Here is a 23990-nt window from a genome sequence, read left to right as displayed (position 1 = left end):
AAGCAGCAGGGATAGAGCTCTCTTTCCACTTTTCCTCCATATTTTCCTGTTTGGCACAACTGTGAGTGTTTGGGTCTGTATTAGTGTGTTTCTAGTGCTCTGAATGACACATCTTGAGAGTGAGAACAAGCTGGACAAGCATCAAGAGGACTGGAAATGATCATGGTCAGTCTCTGAGATATTTGTTGGCTTCTTGTTGGAGGGAGCTACTTATACTTACGAAACACTTTGACACAACTATTGGACGTAACATGAATATAGTTAACTGGTAGCATATGGAACATATAATACTGTCACTGTGTTGCATTATATAATGACTAGTGTTTGGTTCTGGAAGGTCATTCTAAAGGTTGTGTCATAGAGCTACTGTTAGGGCCTTTTACCAAAAAAAAAAAAACCCTTAATTCTCAGTTGCTTGAAATGGATACTGAGTCATTCACCAAATGTTTTGGTTATAAGATTCAGGCAAATAAATTCTATGGAAATGTATTTGGATGGGTGAATCAAGACCTGCAGATTTCCAAGACACGTTTCTGTTCTACATTCCCGCTGCACTAAAGGAACTTTGAATACATCCATCTGTTATCCATGCTGCTTTTCCTACACAGGGTCACAGGGAAGCCTGGAGCCTATCCCACGAAACTCGGGGTATGCATGTCTAGTGAGTATGGCTACTGTCACAGAGCTCGCATGCTCATGTAAGCGTTTTCAAAATGTTTTTGCATTTTCGTGTGGAAAATGGTGGGGTAAAAACAATATTTTCCAAAATATCCATATACATTTAGATGGTGCCTAAATCACAGTCTCTTCATACTGAACATATTTTCAACAGACTTGTACAGTTTAACTTTACTCTGCTACACCTGTACCGTACTGTAGTGCAGTGATTTCGAATCCTGCTATTCTGTGTCATGCAGAAGAGGATGGTTTCCATTTTAAGTCTTCCTCACGTCTTCTCAGGGAGTTTTTCTTCGCCACTGTTGTCTCTGGCTGCCTCCTTACTGATTTAAATCTACATCCAGATTTCTATAAATCTGCTTTGTGTCAAAGTGCTGTACCCTTCAACTGAATTCATTTGAACATTGCAATAACAATATAACCGTTGTTACCAAGAGGGAGCTATTGAAATATTTTCTTCACTGTTACGTTCCTAGTGAATTCTTTTCCTAGTGAAGTATTTCTTTTCTTATTAGAAAGGCAAAAAAAAAGAAAGAAATTCCCAAAACCCCACACAACTTGTCAACCTTTCAAGAGAAGTCTGCATTGAGATATGTCAAGCGAAGAAGAACACATCCGTTTGATTAAGAAATTAATGAGGCATGAAATCACATACAAGTGCCCATTTCCCAGTGCTTGTTTTTCATGCCTAAAAAGAGCTGATAGTCATCTCTGGAAACATCACACGCTCCTGCGTACTCCTCGCAGTGAATTTTAGGAATGTGAAGCCGTGTGAAGGCCTGGCAGCACTCGCAGCGTCCCAAGGGGCTTTGAGTGACGGCAGCGAGCCTCTTCGGAGGACTTTTATGTAGAAAATGGCAGGGCAGGCTCATGGGAACATTCTTGAGGTTAAACTTTCTCCAAGCTCCTGTGACCAAGACAGTGATGTGATGATTCAGTCTGATCAGGCAATTTCCAAAACCTACAAAACCCCTCCAAATTTTACAGTAGGGTCTGAGTCTTCTGCTAAAAGTCCACTACCAAGAACCAACTTATTTCATAATTTGGCAAAAAACTTTAACAAGGTTTTACTGAAATGATATTTATTAGCCAGTAATATGGTATGCAGACCTGAGAGAACATTTTTATTAGGTTTCTAAACTTTACTTTCTAGAGCTATGAGGCTTATGTAGCTACCAATTATAGGAAGCTTATAGGTATCAGTTTAGCATTATATAACCTGCATGCCAAAATGATCTGATACACATGAAAAGATATTGTTTGACTTAATAAAACTATTTGTACAGGCGAGTCTCACACAGTCTACCCCACAGGCAGTGAAGAAGCTAATAAGGACTAATAGGTTATTATATTTTAAATGATGGGAGAAGAAATTATTTCAGAACTTTTTTCTTGTCTCTAAGTGTTAGGAACACTGTTGCCAAACTTTTGAACAAATTCAATAAGACTGGAATTGTTGCGGACGTCCACGAACATCCATTGAAGAATTCACAACCGACGTGGTGCTGGCAAACATAGTCCTCTATGTATGGAGACTTGCATCATCCTGTACTCTATTCCCTATTCACAATTATCCTATGCTAGAGAATAAATAGTTAAAGTTGATTCATTTTAAAGAAGTTGGGATTTGTTTGAGTTGGCAGTTATTTTTTCGGAAGAGTGTTTTACCAGCTTGGGACTCTTCACTGCTGGTATGTCGCTTCTTCAGAATGATTGAAAACACGATTCTGTTTTATGCACTATAAGAGCTTATCCATCATTTGGAGTAATTAATGTTATTTTATCTACTACTTGGATGCGTCACATGTCTCACAGTGACGACTCTTTGGCTCTCTGTCACCGTCAGTGCCACTGCTGCACGATCTTGGTGCAAGTATGTATGGGCAGAAAAAAAAATGTCCAAAATCACACAGCATCTCATGCTCTAGGATATCCATCCATTTTCCATATGCTTATCTTACACAGGGTTGTGAGGAAGCTTGGTGCCTATCCCAGGGAACTATGGGTACAGGGTGGGGGCAACAACCACTCGCTTAGCACAATCACACATCCATTGACACAATGAACAAGTTAGAAATGCCAATCAGCCTACACTGCATGTCTTTAGGCTGGGGGAGGACACCGAGGTACCTGGGGGAAACCCCTGAAGCATGGGGAGAGCATGCAAGCTCCACGCATGCAGGGCAGAGGCAGGATTCAAACCCCCAACCCTGGAGATGCAAAGCATCATCCTTGCAGAAAGTTGACTGGAGTGTCTGAACGCAGAAGGAGGAAAAATTGACACAACCTTTTTGCTGTTCTCCATATTTAGCTAGTTTGCTACGCTGCTGTCAACATTGTTTAGATTCACTGGGGGTGTGGTTTATCTTGAATGCTATTGGCTGTTGTGTAAATCAGTCAAGCACTTCAACATGCCATCACTATGACAAAGTCACAATGACTTGTTTCAAAAGAAAATACGTCAACATACAGAATCAAATTATGGCTCTCAATTCATTTCACAGAGACTTTAAATAAATTCAAAACTTCTCTCCACTCCATGACAGTCCTGTAATTTTAATATCATGTAGGGGGTCTGTTACTATCTACTTAGATTTTAAGGTAACTCACATGCTGTGAGGTCTCATAAACGGTTTTGATGGAAAGATATCTAGACAATAAGCCTAGAGGGATGGACCACAAGTAAACGTCTGGGTTATGCATGCAACCCTGTTCCCTGAGAAGGGAACGAGGCGTTGCGTTTAGCATAACACTATGGGAGCGCCCCTCGCGCGTGACCGGCATCTGAAGCTTGTGTAAAATCATGCCTATTTATAGGCCTGCCATGATCAGGTGACGTGGAAATTAAGTGCGTCGTGTGATATGGCACCTGTGAACCATGCCATCAGCCTCTATTATCTGAAGCAAAGATGCAATTCACAGACCTACCCCGGTATGACAAAGCTACTCAACGTCTCATTCTCTTCTCAGGGAACAGGGTTACGTGTCACTTATGCCACTGGCCGTGGCGGTGGACATAAGTACAGAGAGCCCTTACTGGACACAGCAGGTGCATTCTTTCTTGTTCTGGTGTGAGGAACAAAGGAGTGCAGAAAGCCTGTAACACCACAGGCTGGGCAGCAGATGTAGGCACTTTAGGAATATAATACGGCCTAGGATACAGGAAGGTCTTGGCTAATCCAGGGGTAAAGGCAAGGCAAGGGGCAACTGAGAGAACTTATAGATCTACTACTCACTTGAGAGATGTCAGGGCCAGCAGAAGAGCTACCTTAGAAGAGCTGACTCTAAGGGCTCAAATGGGGCACCTGACAGACCTTCCAGGATCACAGAAGGTGGTATGCGCGGTCTGCAGATGGACCTCAGCCACCTGGCACCACACATAAACCTCAAAGTTAGAGGCTGTTGCCCCACAGAGGCTCCATCAACAGTTGCGTGGCTGGCCGAAATTGTGGCCACATAAGCCCTGAAAGTAGAAGGAGCCCACCCCACTGAGAAACATCCTTGTAAGAACTACAGGACTATGGCTATTGCACAGTTCACTGGGTCTAGCTGTTGTTCCTCACACCACAAGACAAAAAGCTGCCACTTGAGCACATACAATTTCCTCATGCATGGTGCTCTAGGGTTCAACATGGTCTCTACATCCTCAGTTGTGAGACCAGAATCTATGAGCTGGTGCCCCTCAGGGGCCTGACCCAAAATTTCTATAGTTCCGGCCGAGGGTGATAAATCAGCCCTCCGGCTTGAGACAGTAGATCCTTCCAGGACCACAGAAAGTTCCGAGGAAGGTATGCGCGGCCTGCAGATGGGCCTCAGCCGCATGACACCACTCATAAACCTCGAAGTTAGAGGATGTTGCCTTGCAGAGGCTCCATCAACAGTGGCGTGGCTGGAAAAAAAAGATGTGACCTCGCCCACATGTGCACCATGGCATCCAGCCCTAATTGTGTGGGAGGAGTGAGGGCGAACCACAGTGGGTGGTGTGTTGTCTCCTTGGATGCGAACACATGCAGTCCCGCTTGGCCAAACCTCCGCCTTATGGACTCCACCACTTGTGGATGGAGCCACCAATCCCTGGGCCTCAGCCCCTGCCTCAACAGGATATCTGCCCCCACAATCCAGTTGCCCAGGATGTACATTGCACTCACTGACAACTTTCCCTCTGCCCACAGAAGAATTAGTTGTGCCTGCCTGAACAGGGGGAGCGGACATAATCCTCACTGGTGGTCAATATATGAGACCAATGCTGTGTTGTTTGTAAACACATGATGACCTCTCAATTGAGGAAGAAGGAATTTCAGTGCTAGAAATACGGCTTACATTTCTAGGCAATTTATATGCCGCTCCAGATGAGGGCTGCTCCAGATACCGTGAGCTGGACAGCTGTGTAAGACCATGCTCCAGCCCGTGAGGGAGGTGTCTGTCATTACCATCTTGCGCTAAGGAGACACCCCTAGAGTGTGACCCAAGGCTAGAAACACTCAAATTCTCAGAGCACGTAGGCATCGCCGCGTGACACTGAGTACTCTCAGAGGTTTCATCCTTGGATGAAACCCCCAACTTCTCAGCCACCACTGAACAGTCTGCTGTGCAATAGGCCCAATGGTATGACGTTGGCTGCCCATAAGATCCGACAGTCTCCCATAGAGCCTGGAGGGGATGCCAAGATCCAGCTTTATCTTGTTCAATGTTGATAGTATTGACCCTATGCATGTTGGGGATAGAACACCCTCATTGTTGTAGAATCCTTATAACCCCTAGAAAAGTTTCCACTGCACTGGAGAAAGCATACATTTTCTCAGGTTCAACCTGAGCCCCAAGCTCCTCATGTGGGCGAGAACAACGTCTCGATGTTGAACCTCCAGTTCCCTGGATCATGCTAGAATTAATCAGTTGTCCAGGTAATTTAGTACATGGATGCCCTGGAGTCACAATGGAGCCAGAGTGAATCCATGCACTTTGTGAAGGTGCGAGGGGATAAAGCTAGTGATATTTCAATGTGGAAATATGCACCTTTTAGATCTATCATCACAAACCAGTCCTGGAACTGAATCTGTGGAAAGATAAGTATGGGTGTCAGCATCTTAAACCTGTATGTCTGAAGAGTACAGTACGCAGATCTAAAATTGGCCGCATATTCCTCTATTTTTTGTGGACCAGGAAATAATGGCTGTAAAAACCTCCCTCCCTCAGGGAACAGGGTACATGTTCTATGGCCCCTTTGTCTAAGAGAGATCTTACTTCCTGCACTAACGTTGAGCTCTGGTCTGTGCTGACTACTGCAGTGAGCACACCTCTGAACCAGGAGGGGTCGAGCTCTAAACTGGACCCGGTAACCCTTTTCTACAGTAGACAGAACCCATGGAGACACATTTGGCAGTAGTTTCCATGCTGCCAGACAGTCTTTTAGTGACGTTAACTATTCCACATTCTAATGGAGGGAAAGCGTCAGATTTTCGTTGCCCTGTGACAGCTCGCTGACTAGAGAACACTGAAAACTTGGGACAGCCTTGGCTAGGGAGGCCCTACAGTAGCACAGGGGGCTAACTGTCCTAACATCCTCATGTCCCCTGATACTTCCCTCCACGGCCCCTCAGGACCGCTCTTCTTTGTCTGCTTGGCCTTTATGACCATTCTCAGATCAGGCCTAGTAGCAGGCCGCGACTGTGGCCGCCCGGTTCCCCTGGCTGTCTGCGGGGTTGGGGGGCTGCCATACTTGCCTTCTGTGTCACCCTCGCACTAGTGCTGGACCGAGCTCCACTCGTGGATGCCTGGGTGAACAACAGGGAAGGAATTGGCTGAATGCGCCATATGTTGAGCTCACTCAGCAAGTCTGTTGGTAGGCCTGCAACACTGTCATTGCCTGCAGTGACCCACAAGCAAGACTACTACTGCATAGGCCTCGTCCACCAATGCCACGGTGGCCTTACACACTGGCTTGGATGGCAAAGCCGGCCCCCCTAAATTACTTGCCATCGACGGAGAGAGGTAGCTCGCAAGCGCCTCTTCCACCTTCAGCATAACTAAATAGCCATGCCGTTCATTCCCCACAATGGCCGAATAATTCAACATCGTGGGGTTATAAATACAGCTTGTGCATGGTTTTCCCCCAGAAACCTGATATTTTGTCATGCACTTCTGGGAGAAAGGGGAGTTTTCTGCAGTGTGAGGGATTTACTTTCGCTGGGGAGAAAAAAGCTCCGAGAAGAGGGCGAGTTGCGAGCAGAGCTGCCTAAAGTAAGGCGTTACAATGCGTCCTCGCATACCCCACAGCTAGACACTTCACACAGAAAGTGTGCACTACTCCCCGTGATGAAACGGGAGCACATAACACACTAACTGAATTCTCTCACTCATTTTTCTCTCTTGCTCATTCCTTTTTTTTTTTCTTCTCTTTTTTTAAAGGGATAGAAAAGTCCAGAGATTTTGATGAAACATAGAGAGGAAATGAAGCATCTTTTTATTTCTTTACACAAACAACCGACATGCAGTCTCGCTGAAGATAATTATCAAGCGACGTGCTTAATTCTCATGTCACCTGATCATGGCAGGCCTATAAAAAGGCATGATTTTACACAAGCTTCAGATGCCAGTCGCGCGTGAAGGGTGCTCCCATAGTGTTATGCTAAACACAACGTGGCGTTTGCTTTGAAAGGGAACCATCATTGCAATGGTTTTTTTCCCCCCATTTCGTGTTATTTTCTCTTGAAAGAGCTCCACAATTCCACTAGCCTATTACACTGACATTGTAAACACCACCATGACAGGATATTTGAAACCGACTTTTGCTATTAACCATTAGGAAAAAGTGCGCAAGAAGCAATTTTCAGACATAGAATACGTCCTGGCTGGTTTGAAGTGGATTTATTGGATGTTTGGACCATACTGTGTGCTAACATTTACATTTTGTCACTTAACTAACTGGGTCGAAATGCCTTCTGTATTTGGAAAAAGAAATACGGAAAGCTGGGCGGATAAGACCTGGTCCCACAGGACGCACCCCTCTGTGCGGATAGTGCTGATCACTCCTCTGTGGCCTGGAAGGTTCCGGATGCGGCTAAAATCGGACAGGCTTGTGCTCCATTCTTGTTTTTGTTTCTGTGAGGTCTTAAATGAAGCATTGCGTGTGTGTGTGTAAAAGACGTTCACATATATCCTGTTCCAAACAGACTTTTATAGGCAGCTATTTTAACATTATTTTGGTTTCCACCAGAGTCCTGCCATGTGTCAAGGGCTGTGTCCAATCCCACAATTCCACAATGTGCAGAGCTGGTTCTTGGTGCCACATTGGAAAGGAATACGGTATTGTTTAGCTTTGCCAGGGCTTTGCATCATGTGTTGTGTTTATGCCTGCTGTATGTGTAAGGGAAGTGTCCCACTTACACACACACTCAATGGTTTATACATCATCTGGAGGAGTTGCAGATGTCAGGAGCACTGCTCTGTCCTGGTCTGCTGTGAGAAACTGTGCGCAACACACGTACACACACACACACACATACAGTACATACACACACATGCATTGATGGCCTTCGTATGAACTCTGATAAGGAGCACAGCTGCTGTGGAGAGAAAGAGAGAGAGCGAGAGAGAGAGGAGAGACAGACAGTGAGTCTAGTGACTGGTCCTTGAATCTGACATGCTATATGTGCATGATCTTGTTTGTACAGCAAGACCTATCACCATGGAGAGTCTTCTTCTGTTGTCTATAACCTTTGACGTTGTTACTAGTGATGTGAATTCTATCTCTTTTCAGTGAGTCAGATCATTTGGCTCAGCTCACCCAAAGACAGTCGACTCTTTCGGCTCCTAAACCATGATATTTTGAGCAGTGTCAAAATATCTTATTGACGTTCCCTAACTATGGCTGAAATCGTTCCATGAAAAATTCATGCATTGCATTCCTGATGCGGGATTACCAATGGGCTCTTTTCCCATTCTTCTCAGTACAGCTCCTGCGTTTCTGTTCAGAAATGGTTCTGCTTCAGAACTCCTGAAGAGGACGTTCATCTGTTTCCTTAGAAAGCCCTTTCTTGCAAGTTGGAGAAAGGCTTCCAACTGTATGTTTTATCATATAGTACATACACAACTACTGTACAATGATAAGAAAATGCTTATTTTGAATATAACCTTATAAATCCCTTGTATGAATACAGCAATAATGGTTAGAGAACCCTGAAGGACAAGTTGCTGTCGGAAAGGCATCATAAAACCGATATATGTATTAAGGAGTAATAATGCTCTGTAATGCCTCATATATGTGCAGTGTTTAGGCTCTGTGTGCTGAGTCATAGATTCTTAAGCTTTTAATCTAGATTATGCTTATGAAAAACAAAACCGCCTCATTAGTGACCATGAAGCCAATTACACAAGCTGTGTGCAAATTAGAGTGAAAGCAGCAGTGAAAAAGCCAAATCAGCTTAAATGGAGGAAAACAAAAAAACTGGTATATATATATATATATATATATATATATATATATATATATATATATATATATATATATATATATACAGTGAGGGAAAAAAGTATTTGATCCCCTGCTGATTTTGTACGTTTGCCCACTGACAAAGAAATGATCAGTCTATAATTTTAATGGTAGGTTTATTTGAACAGTGAGAGACAGAATAACAACAAAAAAATCCAGAAAAACGCATGTCAAAAATTTTATAAATTAATTTGCATTTTAATGAGGGAAAAAAGTATTTGACCCCCTCTCAATCAGAAAGATTTCTGGCTCCCAGGTGTCTTTTATACAGGTAACGAGCTGAGATTAGGAGCACACTCTTAAAGGGAGTGCTCCTAATATCAGTTTGTTACCTGTATAAAAGACACCTGTCCACAGAAGCAATCAATCAATCAGATTCCAAACTCTCCACCATGGCCAAGACCAAAGAGCTCTCCAAGGATGTCAGGGACAAGACTGTAGACCTACACAAGTCTGGAATGGGCTACAAGACCATTGCCAAGCAGCTTGGTGAGAAGGGGACAACAGTTGGTGAGATTATTCGCAAATGGAAGAAGCACAAAAGAACTGCCAATCTCCCTCGCCCTGGGGCTCCATGCAAGATCTCACCTCGTGGAGTTGCACTGATCATGAGAACAGTGAGGAATCAGCCCAGAACTACACGGGAGGATCTTGTCAATGATCTCAAGGCAGCTGGGACCATAGTCACCAAGAAAACAATTGGTAACACACTACGCCGTGAAGGACTGAAATCCTGCAGCGCGCGCAAGGTCCGCTGCTCAAGAAAGCACATATACATGCCCGTCTGAAGTTTGCCAGTGAACATCTGAATGATTCAGCGGATAACTGGGTGAAAGTGTTGAGGTCAGATGAGACCAAAATGGAGCTCTTTGGCATCAACTCAACTCGCCGTGTTTGGAGGAGGAGGAATGCTGCCTATGACCCCTGGAACACCATCCCCACCGTCAAACATGGAGGTGGAAACATTATGCTTTGGGGGTTTTTTTCTGCTAAGGGGACAGGACAACTTCACCGCATCAAAGGGACGATGGACGGGGCCATGTACCGTCAAATCTTGGGTGAAAACCTCCTTCCCTCAGACAGGGCATTGAAAATGGGTCGTGGATGGGTATTCCAGCATGACAATGACCCAAAACGCACGGCCAAGTCAACAAAGGAGTGGCTCAAGAAGAAGCACATTAAGGTCCTGGAGTGACCTAGGCAGTCTCCAGACCTAAATCCCATAGAAAATCTGTGGAGAGAGCTGAAGGTTCGAGTTGCCAAACGTCAGCCTCAAAACCTTAATGATTTGGAGAAGATCTGCAAAGAGGAGTGGGACAAAATCCCTCCTGAGATGTGTGCAAACCTGGTGGCCAACTACAAGAAACGTCTGACCTCTGTGATTGCCAACAAGGGTTTTTAAACCAAGTACTAAGTCATGTTTTTCAGAGGGGTCAAATACTTATTTCCCTCATTAAAATGCAAATCAATTTATAACATTTTTGACAAGCGTTTTTCTGGATTTTTTTGTTGTTATTCTGTCTCTCACTGTTCAAATAAATCTACCATTAAAATTATAGACTGATCATTTCTTTGTCAGTGGGCAAACGTACAAAATCAGCAGGGGATCAAATACTTTTTTCCCCCACTGTATATATATATATATATATATAGGTCAGTTTTTCTCAATCCTGTCCTGGTGTACTACTGCCCTAAACATTTTGGTGTTTTACCTCCTTGAACTCACCCAGTTCAACCACATTCGGGCCCATTAGTTAGTTAATGAGTTTAATTAGATGAACTGGAAGCAAGAAACTCACCAAAATATAGAGGGATGTGATATTCCAGGACCAGGATTGAGAAACACTGATGTAGGCTTCATCTTGGTTGAGCCAACAAAATTATCTATTAATTAACACTGCTATCCAATATTTATTCTTTCATTAAGTGCTTTATCCGGGTCAGGTTTGTGGTGGATCCGGAGTCTATCCTGGGAACACCAGCTATGATGGAGAAATACACCTTGGGTGGACGCCAGTCCAGTAAGACACGCATTCATACCCTTAGTCACACACAGGAGCATTTAGAATATTTTAACCAGTCCACCTACTGGGATGTTTTTGGAAATGAAATACACACAGACAGGAAGAACATCTCCACACTATCACCACGCAGAAAGTAATCCAAGCTCATGATTGAACCTGGGACCCTGGGGCTGTGAAGTTGCAATGGTACTAATTGAACCACTACTTCACACATATATATATATATATATATATATATATATATATATATATATATATATAATATGTATATATAAAGTATTGTGTTGCTGTTTTCTTAAGCACACATGACCGCCTGCAATCACCAGATGTTGCTACATTTTTGCAAAGAAATTAGTGAGATGAAAATCTAATGTGGCTGCTGCTTAAGCATGGTTGTATCAATAAATGTTACACTGTTACACTACAAAACAGCAATTCTTCATTTATAACCCTTAAAATATGATGGCAACATGATTTGATTATACTGATGATCTCACTGACAATATGAACCTTAAGTATAATAAAGCTTACTAACTGCATTCCCTTGTCATTTATATTTACATTTATGTTGATTCATTTAGCAGACACTTTTATCCAAAATGACTTACAAATGAGGAAATACAAGCAAAGCGATATATCAAGTGGAGAACAATACAAGTAGTGCTACTGTACAAGATTTATAACTGAGGTCTAGAAAAGCAAAGTGCACAGAGTAGAGGTGTAAATAGTAGGAATTTGTTAAATGCTCACAGAAGAGGTGGGTCTTTAGCTGTATTTGAAGATAGTGACAGATTCTGCGGTCCAGATTGAGGTTAGAAGTTCATTCCACCACAGAGGGACAGATAGTGTTGAGGTTCTGGAAAGGGATCTTGAGCCACGCTGAAGGTCCCTTTTTCCATTTATATAGAAATCTGTGGAATTGTTGAATTTCACGGGTGCCCTCATGTCCGACTAACCATTGTCATGATGAGCAGCATGTTGCTTAATGAGAACAGAAAAGACATATCAAACTCCAGCAGGTTTATTTGTAACAATCATAGTATCATTAGTAGTATCAATTTGGAGTAATTACTTTTTTGGAGTAAGTACTGCAACAGTTTTTCAGTAATGGTATCTCATGCTTCTGTATTTATTCCACAGCTGTTCAGTGAAAAGTTCAGTGAATGGAAAATCAGATTGCGTCTAAAAGTGCTGCATTCATGATATGTTGTGAATGCCTTGATAAAACGTAAGCCTGATGATACTTTAAATCTCTTCCTAATACTTTGCTTTATCATGCTTTGAAAAGCTTTCCCAGAGAGTCAATTTGATAGTGATACACCCTGTGGCATTTCGCTGTTTGTGTGTGCTTGTGTGTGCTTGCGTGTGCTTGCGTGTGTGTGTGTGTGTGTGTGTGTGTGTGTGTGTGTGTGTGTGTGTGCTGGCTCTAGAGTGCTATTCGGACACACACTGTCCCTACACGTTTTTTGGCTAATAACCCCACCTCCACACCCACTCCACTAGGGCTATTAGCTCCTCAGAGGGGCTTGAGGGGCCATTAGAATGAAGAAAACATAACGTCACATAAAGGCTTGCTCCCAAATAACTCTTATCGAGTTGCTAAGCCTTTCATTCGTCACTCAGCTTGACCAGATAGGTCCCATCTATCACTACAGCAACACACAGCAAGCACAGGCTGCACACACACTGTACACACGTAAGCAAAGTAAGTAAAAATAGCAAGCGGTAATCATAGATGTAGACGCTTTAGAGATTAAATCTGTTATCAAACTCACTCACACGGTGTCCTCCAAGTCCACTCCGCTGGGAATGTCCACTGAATGTTGAGACATAGCAGCTTAGATATTGGCACTACAGCTAGGGATCAGGTTCAAGTCCCAGCTGTTGACTTTAACAAGAGACCCAAGGACACCACTGACTTTATTCTCATTGGAACATAATAAGGTCACATCTGGGCTTATCAGAGGTCTCTTTGTCTATATATATATATATTTCAAAGTTTTTTTATTTTCAAAACTTTTGCTGCTATAAGAGCCTCCACTCTTCCGAGAAGGCTTTTTTTTTTCTAGATTTCAGAGCGTGGCTGTGTGGATTTGTGATCATTCAGCTACAAGAGCATTAGTGAGGTCAGGCACTGATGTTAGGTGAGGAGGCCTGAAGTGCAGTTGGTGTTCCAATTCATCCCAAATGTGTTCAGTGGGGTTGGGCTCAGGGCTTTGTTAGGGACACTCGATTTCTTCTACACCAGAATTGGTAAACTATGTGTTCATGGAGCTCGCGTTGTGCACTGGGGCATCATCATGCTGGAACAAGTTCAAACCTCTTAGTTCCGGGTGAAGGGAATTCTTAAAGCTACAGCAGACAAAAGACATTCTAGACAATTGTGTGGTTTCAACTGTGCGGCAACAATTTGGGGAAGAACCACATATGGGTGTGATGGTCATGTGTCCGCATACTTTTGATCGTATAGTGTAGTTTACCACCAAGCTGACTTTCTCTACCATCGATCCATCATTGAATAAGCCCATTTTGCTTATTCTTTTGAGTTATTACTTATGAATTTGCATTTCAGAACTCATTGTTGGAGTTAGTCAGCTCTCATTAGTGTTGATTCAGCGTCAGAGAAACAGAAGAGAAGAAAAATGGAAGTAAGCCAAGAAGTATCCCATTTTTCCCCCATTTTTCACTCAACATTTCTCTGCTTATCTGCTTCAGCTAGCTATATTTGTGTAGCAAAAAACGGCTTAGCAGCGTTTAAATTCTGACTAGACCATGAATTGTTTGACTACATCCCAAACCACACTACTGCATTCACATACAATAGTAAGCCAAAATGGTACACCACATTAAGTACTACTACAGGTTCACTTTTGTTGCTTATTCTGCACTGTAGAACCCTTAAAAGGTTTTTTTTTTTTTTTTTTGCTGTTTGTTTGTCTGTCCATCTGTGTAGCACCCTACATTTGGTTCCCCTTTCAAAGGTGTCACGTAGAACCTGTTTAGGAAGTGAAAAACCCTTATCTATTCAAAGAACCCTTGGAGAACCCTTTCTTAGAGTGTGCTTTTGATAACCACTACACTCTCAACCAAGCTCAAGTAGGGTCCATCCTTGAACTGCCCCACTAAAGCTTTCTTCCATTTTATTCATCTTGTCATTTTCGACTCGACTCTAGTTTCATGATTCAATTAGGTCTGTAGTCACTTTTAGTTTTGCTAGACTTTAATACTGTCTGTCATATTCTGCTTGGTAGCTTACAGAAGTGCAGATGTCCAGAACTCAACAGCCTGGCTTCTTACCAACAACTGATCTCAACTTCGTTAGATACGACAGTAGTTCCGGCTGCAGTTTATATTAATGTGCTTGTTCTTGCATGTTGGACGCGCCAAATAAATGGATTAAAAACATGTTGTTTCTGTAAAGAGACATTTAGCATTTTGGAAGACGTTTTCAGTGTTAGTACTTTGTAACACCATCACTTTAAGTTCACTGAGATGTACAAATGTTTAGGACAGAAGATTTTGTGCTTCGTAGTTTGCCAGGAAGAGTAGGACTTTTTGTGGTCTGAATGATTTCATAAGATAAAATAGAGGCTGAGAGATTGACTATTTTTAGCTACTATAATATAAAGAATTAACATAAAATGAACCAAACTCTTCTTCATGCTTCACCTATCATTTCTACACCCTTATGCTTTCTTACCTTGAACTAGAATCTTTTTATAGTCTCAACGGAAATTTGTCAGTATGCGTAAGACACTACAAACAGATTTGCAGAAAGAACCGACATCAAATTTCTCTATGAAAATCCTTTTCCAATCCCAGACGCTAGCTTTTGTCTACTCTGCAATTACATGGCATTATCAAAACGGCAGGGCCTCGATTCTCTGTGTCGAGCTGTAATTTGACAAAATTGCCACACTTGACTTTGAAGAGCCATTTCATATTCAGTCGCCTCTGCCTGTCTTTTGGGAGCTGATGTTTGAGAATATGTCGACAAAAACACACTCTTTCAAACTGACAGCACAGAATGGTTCTCGACAACGGCGTCAAAATGAGACTGTCCTTTTACAATTCTTTATCCTGATGTTCTATGTGACGTCCAAGCCTCTTCAGAATTTATCGAGACAATACTTTACCCTGTTTTTAGTGTTGTTAGAGTGAGTTTTTTATTTACAAAAGCACTTCCAGTCATGAACACTGAAGGCTGGCTATGTCTCCTCCTCAGAGTTCTACATAATCAGTCTTATAGGAATTCTAACAAACAAGAGCAAAATCGTAAGATGATCGCGAATCCCACCACAAAGCCCAACTCTCAGGGCAACTCTCAGGGCAACTCTCAGGGCAGTGGTGGCTTAGCTGTTAAGGCTCTGGGTTATTGATCAGAAGGGTGGAGGTTCAAGCCCCAGGTGCTGCCAATCTGCCACTTTTGGGCCCTTGAGCAAAGCCCTTAACCCTCTCTGCTCCAGAGGCAATGTATCATGGCTGACCCTGCGCTCTGACTCCAACTTCATGGTATGCTGGGGTATGTGAAGAAAATAATTTCACTGTTCTATAATGTATATGTGACCAATAAAGACACATTGTCATTATGACTCTATGTTGGAATCCTCTTATTCTGATCCTTCTCTAAGATGACCAACAGAAGGACGTACTGCTTTATTTTATCAGTTATATTTTACTTTGTAGTTGCACTTTGTTAGTATATAATTACTGGCGGTATACTTGTTAAAGATTATACCTCTTTTTTTTAATGTACATTAAAGTAATATTAATTAATCTTCAGCTCCACCAAAAAGCAATTTAATTATCTTAATTATCTTAATTAAACTTACAGTTGGGGGTCATATGTTTACATACACCTTGCAGAATCTGCAAAATGTTAATCATTAAAAATAAATAAATAAGAGTCCTTACCTGGATGATCGACGGCTGTGTTTATATCTTGTGATAGTTATTCATGAGTGCCTTGCTTGTCCTGAGCAGTTAAACCACCCATTGTTCTTCAGAAACATCCTCCAGATCCTGCACATTCTTTACATTTCCAGCATCTTCGGCATATTTGACCCGTTTCCAACAGCGTCTATATGATGTTCAGATCCATCTTTTCACACTGACGACAAATAGAGACTTTTACATGTAACATAACAATTTTACACCGATCATCCTGTTCAAAAGTTTTCATTCCCCTGGTTCTTAATATATCATGTTGCCTTCTTGAGCATCAGTGAATATTTACACCAGGGGTGGGCAATCTTATCCGGAAAGGGCCGGTGTGGGTGCAGGTTTTCATTCCAACCAAGCAGGAGACGCACATGATTCCACCTGTTTAATCAGTGCATCTTGGCTTTCAATAGATTCAGGTGTGGCTTCTCCTTGGTTGGAATGAAAACCTACAACCACACCGGCCCTTTCCGGATAAGATTGCCCACCCCTGGTTTACACCTTTTGTAATGGTTGTGTACGAGTCCCGAAGTTGTCCTCTGGCCCTTTATCGGTGTCGCTTTCTGAACCCAGGTCTCTGTTGGCTGGAGATTTTTGATTGGTGGACTGTTTATAACCCAGCAATGACATTGAAGTGTTTAAAAGCTCAGTACCACTGCTGTACCTGATACACTCATAGCAGCACCACATTCTCTGCCTGCATTAACCCTTTCCATTGATGGATGAGGTATAGGAGGGCTGATACAGTACATTGTCTTTAGCAGCAGATGGACTACTTTCCTCTAGACTGTGTACCTAATATAATGGCATCTCAGTGTGTAACAAAAACAGTGCTGCTTTTGTTATAAAGCACAGCAACACGTTTGTGCTTTGAAAGGCTGGAGAATCATTAAAGCATTAAAGACGCATTGTACTGACAATCCATCCAACTCAATAACCCTTTGATTTTGGAAATCCATTCTTCATAGTTCTTTTTATAATATAAATTGTGTCTCACTGTGTCTTCTCTCTCTCTCTCTCTCTCTCTTCTTTCTTGTTTTTTCTTCCTTTTTTTGAAGACATGCACTTTCAAATCTGCTCCAGAGAGAGATTCCGATAGTAGGCGTTAAGTGGTATCTGTAAGCCAGGTGTCAAAATCCCACACTGTTTTACTGCTGCTAAACTTCCATGAGGACTCACAGTGTTGCGTTAAGGACTGTTGGGTTTAACACGAGCGAATGCTAATCAGACACCCACACACACAGAATGGAGTATTTGCTTAATGAGCAAAGGCAGATATAAAGCAAAAATACTTGATGAATCCAACACAGGTGCAAGTGGCCACATGGAGCACTGTTTGGTGCACCGTCACATCCCTGTTGTTTTTAAACGATCACAGGAAATGCTAATATGTGCACAAGATTAATATCCATTTTGGTCGGTTTAACGAGTTCAATAGCACTGCTCTCTGCTTGGCTAGCCGCAGACACAGAGTGGGCCGAGTCTTTTATACCTCTGTTAGATTAGAGTTTCTGACAGACAGACTCCGAATCCCGCCAGCTCATGAACAATAAGCCGGGGCTAATCTCTGAAGCATGGGATTGATTGAAACGTTGGCTTTTTGCAGATTTGTGTTACAAGAATGGAGTGGTGTAGAATAGATCTGTCACTGGACTTCTCTGCCTTGCATGAAAATATTTTGCATAGTGCTCTTTTTGTTACCTTTCTGTAGCGTAAAAGTCATTCTGGCATGTATAAATATACTATAAATGTTGTTACTGGTGTGTGTGTGTGTGTGTGTGTGTGTGTGTGTGTGTGTGTGTGTGAGTCTGATCTGCATATTCATTTGCATCGGATCTGGCCATATGTATGTAGATTGTAGGAAATCTGATATGGATTTATGAGTCTGATTTAGTTGTTTATGCATCTGATCTGGTCACATTTTGATCTGATTGCATGGGAGTCTTATCAGTTAATAGGTATCTGATCTGTTTGTCTATAAGTCTAATCTCTTTGCGTTAGAGTCTGATCAGGTTGTATGTCAATCTGAACTGCTTTTGTATGCGGCTCTTTTCAGAGTATGTGCTTCTGATCTAGTAGTGTGAGTCTGATCTGTATACTCTCTCTCTCTCTCTCTCTCTCTCTCTCTCTCTCTCTCTCTATATATATATATATATATATATATATATATATATATATATATATATATATATATACTGGATCTACATAATCCTGATTAGGTATGGATTATTAACCTGGTTGTGTATGGAGTCTGCAAATATGAATCTGATCAAGTCTGATCTCGATCTATCTATGTGTCTGATCTGGTTATATGCATCTGTTCTGATTATGAGCCTGATCTGGATGGATGCATTTGATCTCTTTATACGAGTCTGATCTAGTAATATGAGTCTGAATTAAATATATATTTATATATTCGGTTATGTGAGTCTGATCTGGGTATATGCGTCTAATCTAGTTATACAAGTCTGATCTAAATGTGTATTCTGTTCTAGTTATGTGAGTCTGATCTGGGTATATGGCATGTGTCTGATCTGAATATATGCTCTGGTCTGGTTATATAAGTAAGTCTGATCTGGATCTGATCTCTTTCTCCTGCAGGTTGAGATGTCTAGTGAAGCAGCTGGATAAAGGCGAGGTGAATGTTGTGGATCTCAGGAAGAATATTGAATATGCCGCCTCAGTGCTGGAAGCGGTCTACATCGATGAAACGAGGTGAGTCTCTTCTCTTCTATAATTACATCTCCATCTAACACTCCGACTGCTATCCCTCCATCCAGAGGCAGAGCTTTTCTAGGATTTGACAACTGCAATATGGTCTAGCTAATATCCATCCATCCATCCATCTTCTATACCGCTTATCCTTCCTTCAGGGTCATGGGGAAACCTGGAGCCTAGGTCTAGCTAATATATCATACATTACAGTAAGATATCCTGGCTTCTAAGCCAGATTCATACAATAAAGTTCCAGTTTCCATCCCTTTACCAAATGGGGGTGACTACGATGAGAGCGTAACACTGACATGATTTCAGTTGTGGCTGAGAATTAGGTAACATACCTGCATTATTTTAGAGGAGCTAAATCAAGTCTTATGTATAACTACACCTACTGCATATCTTTACTGGTTGCCAGCTTGTGCAAGTTGGTTGCCAGCAATCTAGCTAACTCACTAACTATAAACATTAAAAGAAAATTCAGAAGTACATGATTTCACTGACACCAGCAAAACCACAAGTGGTGATTTCAGTGACAGCAAGTGACATTTGGATCGAGATGTTCTCAATTCTATGCAAATGAAGTACAAAGTAGTAACACGATAAATTCAAACGATTGGCTCAAGTAATTCCTCAGACCAATCCTATGGAGCGTATGGTTTGAGGTTTCTTCAGTTCTTTATTCAGAGTTTACTGTTTGATTTACTAAAACGGAAGAAATGCTTATAGCCATGGTTTCATCTTATCTTGTCATGTACACTACAACCTGTCATTAAATGTATATAGAGACATTATGAAGAAAAATACAGTTGGTAAGGATATTAGCAGAGATCGTTGGTGTCTCTGGTGAGTAAGTGTAACTAGTACATTTAGCTTGTTTTGTTAATCAGCAGATGAAGCTAGTACAAACCCTAGGTGAGCCCTGCTTCCTGCTCTCTACCTTTCTCTTCATCCTCTCATTCTTGGTCACCTCTTGCTGTTTCTCTTTTTTCTTTTTATGTAGTTTGTGTAGTTCTTTCTTCCTCTCTTTATAAGTCTCATCTATTCTACTTTACCCTCTATCACTGTATGAATCTCATTCATCATTATTCACTCTCCAGAAAATTTCATCTCCTTTTTTCTCCACATCTATTTTTCTCATATCTAGTTCTCTGCTTTTCCTCTATCCCTCTCTTTTCTTCTCTATATATCCATCCCACTTAACTCCTTTCCTCTTTTCTCCTCGCTATCTCCCCGCTTCTTTCTTTCTTTCTTTGCCCATATTTGTCTCATCTCACTTTCTCTATCCGGTTTTCTGCCCTTCTCTTTTTGCCGTTCTATCTATCTATCTATCTATCTATCTATCTATCTATCTATCTATCTATCTATCTATTTATCATTCCCCTGTTGATTTGTCTCTGACTCTATATCCATCTCTCCTGTTTTACCCTCTTTTTCACTATGATCAGCTGCCTTTCTATCCGTCACTATATGTTTCTGCCTACTATCCTTTTCTCCTGTTTACCTCCCCTTTTTTTCTGTCTCTGGATATCTCTACCTGTGGTGTTGTTTCTCTGTTCTGTATATGTTCACCCTACCCCCCCTCTCTCTCTCTCCCTTCCTCCTTTCAATAGTATGTTGTTGAAAGCAGCATTCTCAGCCACTATGATTAATCGTATTTCTCTAATGGCGACCACACTGAGATGTGCATTGCCATGGTAGCAGCTTTTCAGCTTGTTAAATGGCTGTAACTGCACATTTGTTTCCATATTACCTGTTTTGGTAAGATATCAACAATTAAAAAAACAAGGGTCAACGGTAAAGTTTCCTGCTGGCCTTCCATTAAGAATGCTGTTGTTTTTCCTTGTTTTTTTGGTCAATCACATTCCATATCGCTCGGCCTTTTCTCTTTCTCTGATCTTGGTTTGACTCACAGCCCTCCAGTCTTCTAAAATGCTCATTTTAAGTCTACAATTTTACTCATGACTTCAGCCCAGCTAACAAAATGATGTCCCCAGGACATGAACATTATTGAGTTATAGGACATTATTTTGTAGGGTCCAGTAAACAGTATAAAGCACGTCATTCTGCTACTGCACAAATGGTGACAAGATGTAAGACCAACACAGGACTAAATAGTGTTAAATGTCCTCTCAATGCTGGAATAACAGTGTCATTTAAAAATATACAAAGGACCTGTCTGTAAGACTCGTGAATTTATCAGCATTAATAGCGCCAATTGAAATGGTTATGACTATGACTTAAAAGTCCTCTCAGAAATCCTGTCATTGTAGCTATTTTTTTGCCAGCTAGCTAGCATTAACATTGGAAATTATAAAGACTATGACTATAGTTTTTTTTAAAAAAAATCCTCCAGAAATCCTGTCCAGTTATCTTAACTGTGCCAGCCAGCTAGTTTTAACAGTGGAGATTACAAAGACTAAAAGTTTTATATCCTCTCAAAAATCCTGCCAAGTTAGTTCATTTTAGCCAGCTTGCTAGCTAGCATCAGCAGTGAAAATGATAAATATTATTACAATGACTTAAAATCCTCCCAGAAATCCTGCCAAGTTAGCTTATTTTAGCCAGCTAACTAAGACTAGCAGTGAAGATTATAAAGATTATATCTCATGACTATGATGATATTCTCTCAAAGGGGTAATTCCTAGGGTACTATGTTTCCCAGTTCAATATTCTGTTAACATACATTAAGTAAACTTTTCCCACAGGTTTTATGTAGTCAGGACTCATTTTCCCAGGTTCCTGTTTATAACAACATACATTAGTTTAAAATCCATCCTTCATCCACACTTGAAATTCATGAAAGTTATGAACTAGGTAGCACACGCGGAACCCTCCTTTGTGCTGCTGTTCGTCTACATTCCTACGTTCATACAGTGTACACTAAACTGGAGAACTGCCATACTGTAAAACTTATAAAACACAGTAAACATGTCCCAGCTCTCACTTATGCTGAAGCCTAACTCCAGCTTTAAATCACCATGTGTTCATTATGTGCAATATAAATCTGAGGAACTTTGGATCCTGGGAACATAGATACGTGCCCCTCTCAGAAATACTGACAGGTTAGAGTATTTTAGCCAGCTAGGTAGCATTAACAATGAAGATGATAGACTATGACTTAAAACGTTATCTTATCTAAGCCTTAGAATTAACAATAGAAATGATAAAGATTATACAGTAACTATGATTTATAAATCCTCTCAGAAATCTTATCAGGTTAGCTTATTTTTATCCAGAAAGGTAGCATTAACAATGAAGACTATACAGAGTCTTCTTCTGAAACTTCTTGCTTCTGAATTAACACAAAAATAGGAAATCTGAACTTGAAAATGTGTTATTTTTGAGCTAGCCAGCTAACATTCGTGATCATGAATTTATAATGTATTTAATTTCTCAAAACAGTGAACTGTATCACCATCACATGTTGAACACAGAGTTAAGGACAACTTGCAGAGTTACATGCTTTAGTTGAACACAGAATATGATATTTAAAAAAATAAGTCTCAGAAATTCTGTCGTTCAGGCTCTGAGGTAGGGATGGGAAAATAATGGCTTCAAATCCCAGCCCGAAAGAACCTCTAAGGACCCTTAACTGCTCCAAACTCCTTAACTGCTAGGACTGTATCATCACTCTCAAATGCTAGGCACTTCGAATAAACTGTCAAAATGTCAAACTCTGTCAAATGAACAAGTATAATATAATGATCTGCAGGTGGATTTGTTTTTCAAAGGTTCTGAAACAGTGTTTTATCAAAACTTTTAAACATCATTGTAGTCAGGGGTGTGGCCAGTTATCTAGGTGATCAAAGAAACCACTAAACCCAAAATAGCAGCCATATTTTAATAGATTTTTTCCCATTTATTGAGCAAATTAAAACTAGCTGGTTAGCTTGATGAAGCAGGCTAAATACAGTACTAAGGTTTTTCAGGACTGGAAGTAATCTTTTAATTATACCACAGGAACCAAACTGTGAACAATTCTCAACCTTGCACAGCATTGGAACACGCACACACACACACACACACACACACATACACACACACACATATATATATACATATATATATATATATATATATATATATATATATATATATATATATATATATATATATATATATATATAAACAAAGCCTGTCTCAGACCCAGAGCCTTGAGATTTAAATTGAGTGTCAAATAAATATAAGCGTATAACTGGGACTTGAAGGGGCTAGCCAGCAATGACCATATCTCTGCAATGATCATTGATGGCTGTTAGCTTTCATTCATTTTAATTAGTGACATTATAGTAGCATTGTTAAAATGAGACTTTTTTTCTTTCTTTCAGACGCCTGCTGGATACAGAGGATGAGCTCAGCGATATCCAGGCGGACTCCGTGCCCATGGAGGTGCGCGATTGGCTGGCGTCCACCTTCACCCGGAAGATGGGCGTCGTGCGACGGCGGCCCGAGGAGAAGCCACGGTTTCGCAGCATCGTCCATGCCGTACAGGCCGGAATCTTTGTGGAGAGGTAAAGTACAGTGTTTTTTTTCTACTGACTATAACAAATGAGAAAAAAAACAATACCCTGAGCATCAGTATGTCGGATATTAGCAGTTTAGACTACAGAGACATATCCATGAAGTGAATAACAATTTGAGCAAAAATAGAGACTTTTGATTTCTCTACCCTCTTTCTTCCTCTCCATTCCTCCTCCCTTTCTCCTTACTGTCCCTCCATATCTTCTACCTCTCTCTCAATCTCCTCTCATTTCTGTCTGTAGCTCTCCATTTTTGGTAATTTTTGGAATACCGGCACACTGTGTCCCACTTTATAAGGTTTACACTGAATTCTATGAAATGTATCCAGTAAAAAAAGTAGATTAATCATAACGCATCAGTTCATACACACACACACACACACGCACACACACAAAGTTTCTCCATGTTACACATGCTCCATGTGTCACTGATTAAGCATGAGGAACTGGGTGAGCTGAGGTGGCTGCTGAAAACCTCAATCCTTTACTGTAAAGTGACACTAGGAAAAGATTTGTAATGGATATACACATAATCGGCTACAAATGGCCAAAACCATATTCATTTACCGGGGTACAAAATCCCAGTCAAAAATAAATGTCAATATTAATTAAAAAAAAAAT

The 23990-nt window shown here is 41.2% G+C and overlaps 1 protein-coding gene across 2 annotated transcripts in view; it reads left to right on the top strand.

Annotated features, from left to right (window-relative positions):
• pde1a (phosphodiesterase 1A, calmodulin-dependent) overlaps positions 1–23990 on the top strand; it is an 88199-nt gene that overhangs the window by 40700 nt on the left and 23509 nt on the right. For both annotated transcript variants that reach the window (XM_053680814.1, XM_053680815.1), the window contains 2 exons: positions 18733–18846; positions 23178–23360. In XM_053680814.1, coding sequence (XP_053536789.1) covers positions 18733–18846; positions 23178–23360 — 297 coding nt within the window. The remainder of the gene's footprint in view (positions 1–18732; positions 18847–23177; positions 23361–23990) is intronic.

The sequence above is a fragment of the Ictalurus punctatus genome, chromosome 6 (assembly GCF_001660625.3).
Source record: "Ictalurus punctatus breed USDA103 chromosome 6, Coco_2.0, whole genome shotgun sequence".
Taxonomy (NCBI): Eukaryota; Metazoa; Chordata; class Actinopteri; order Siluriformes; family Ictaluridae; genus Ictalurus; species Ictalurus punctatus.
This window is presented reverse-complemented; position numbering and strand designations above follow the sequence as displayed.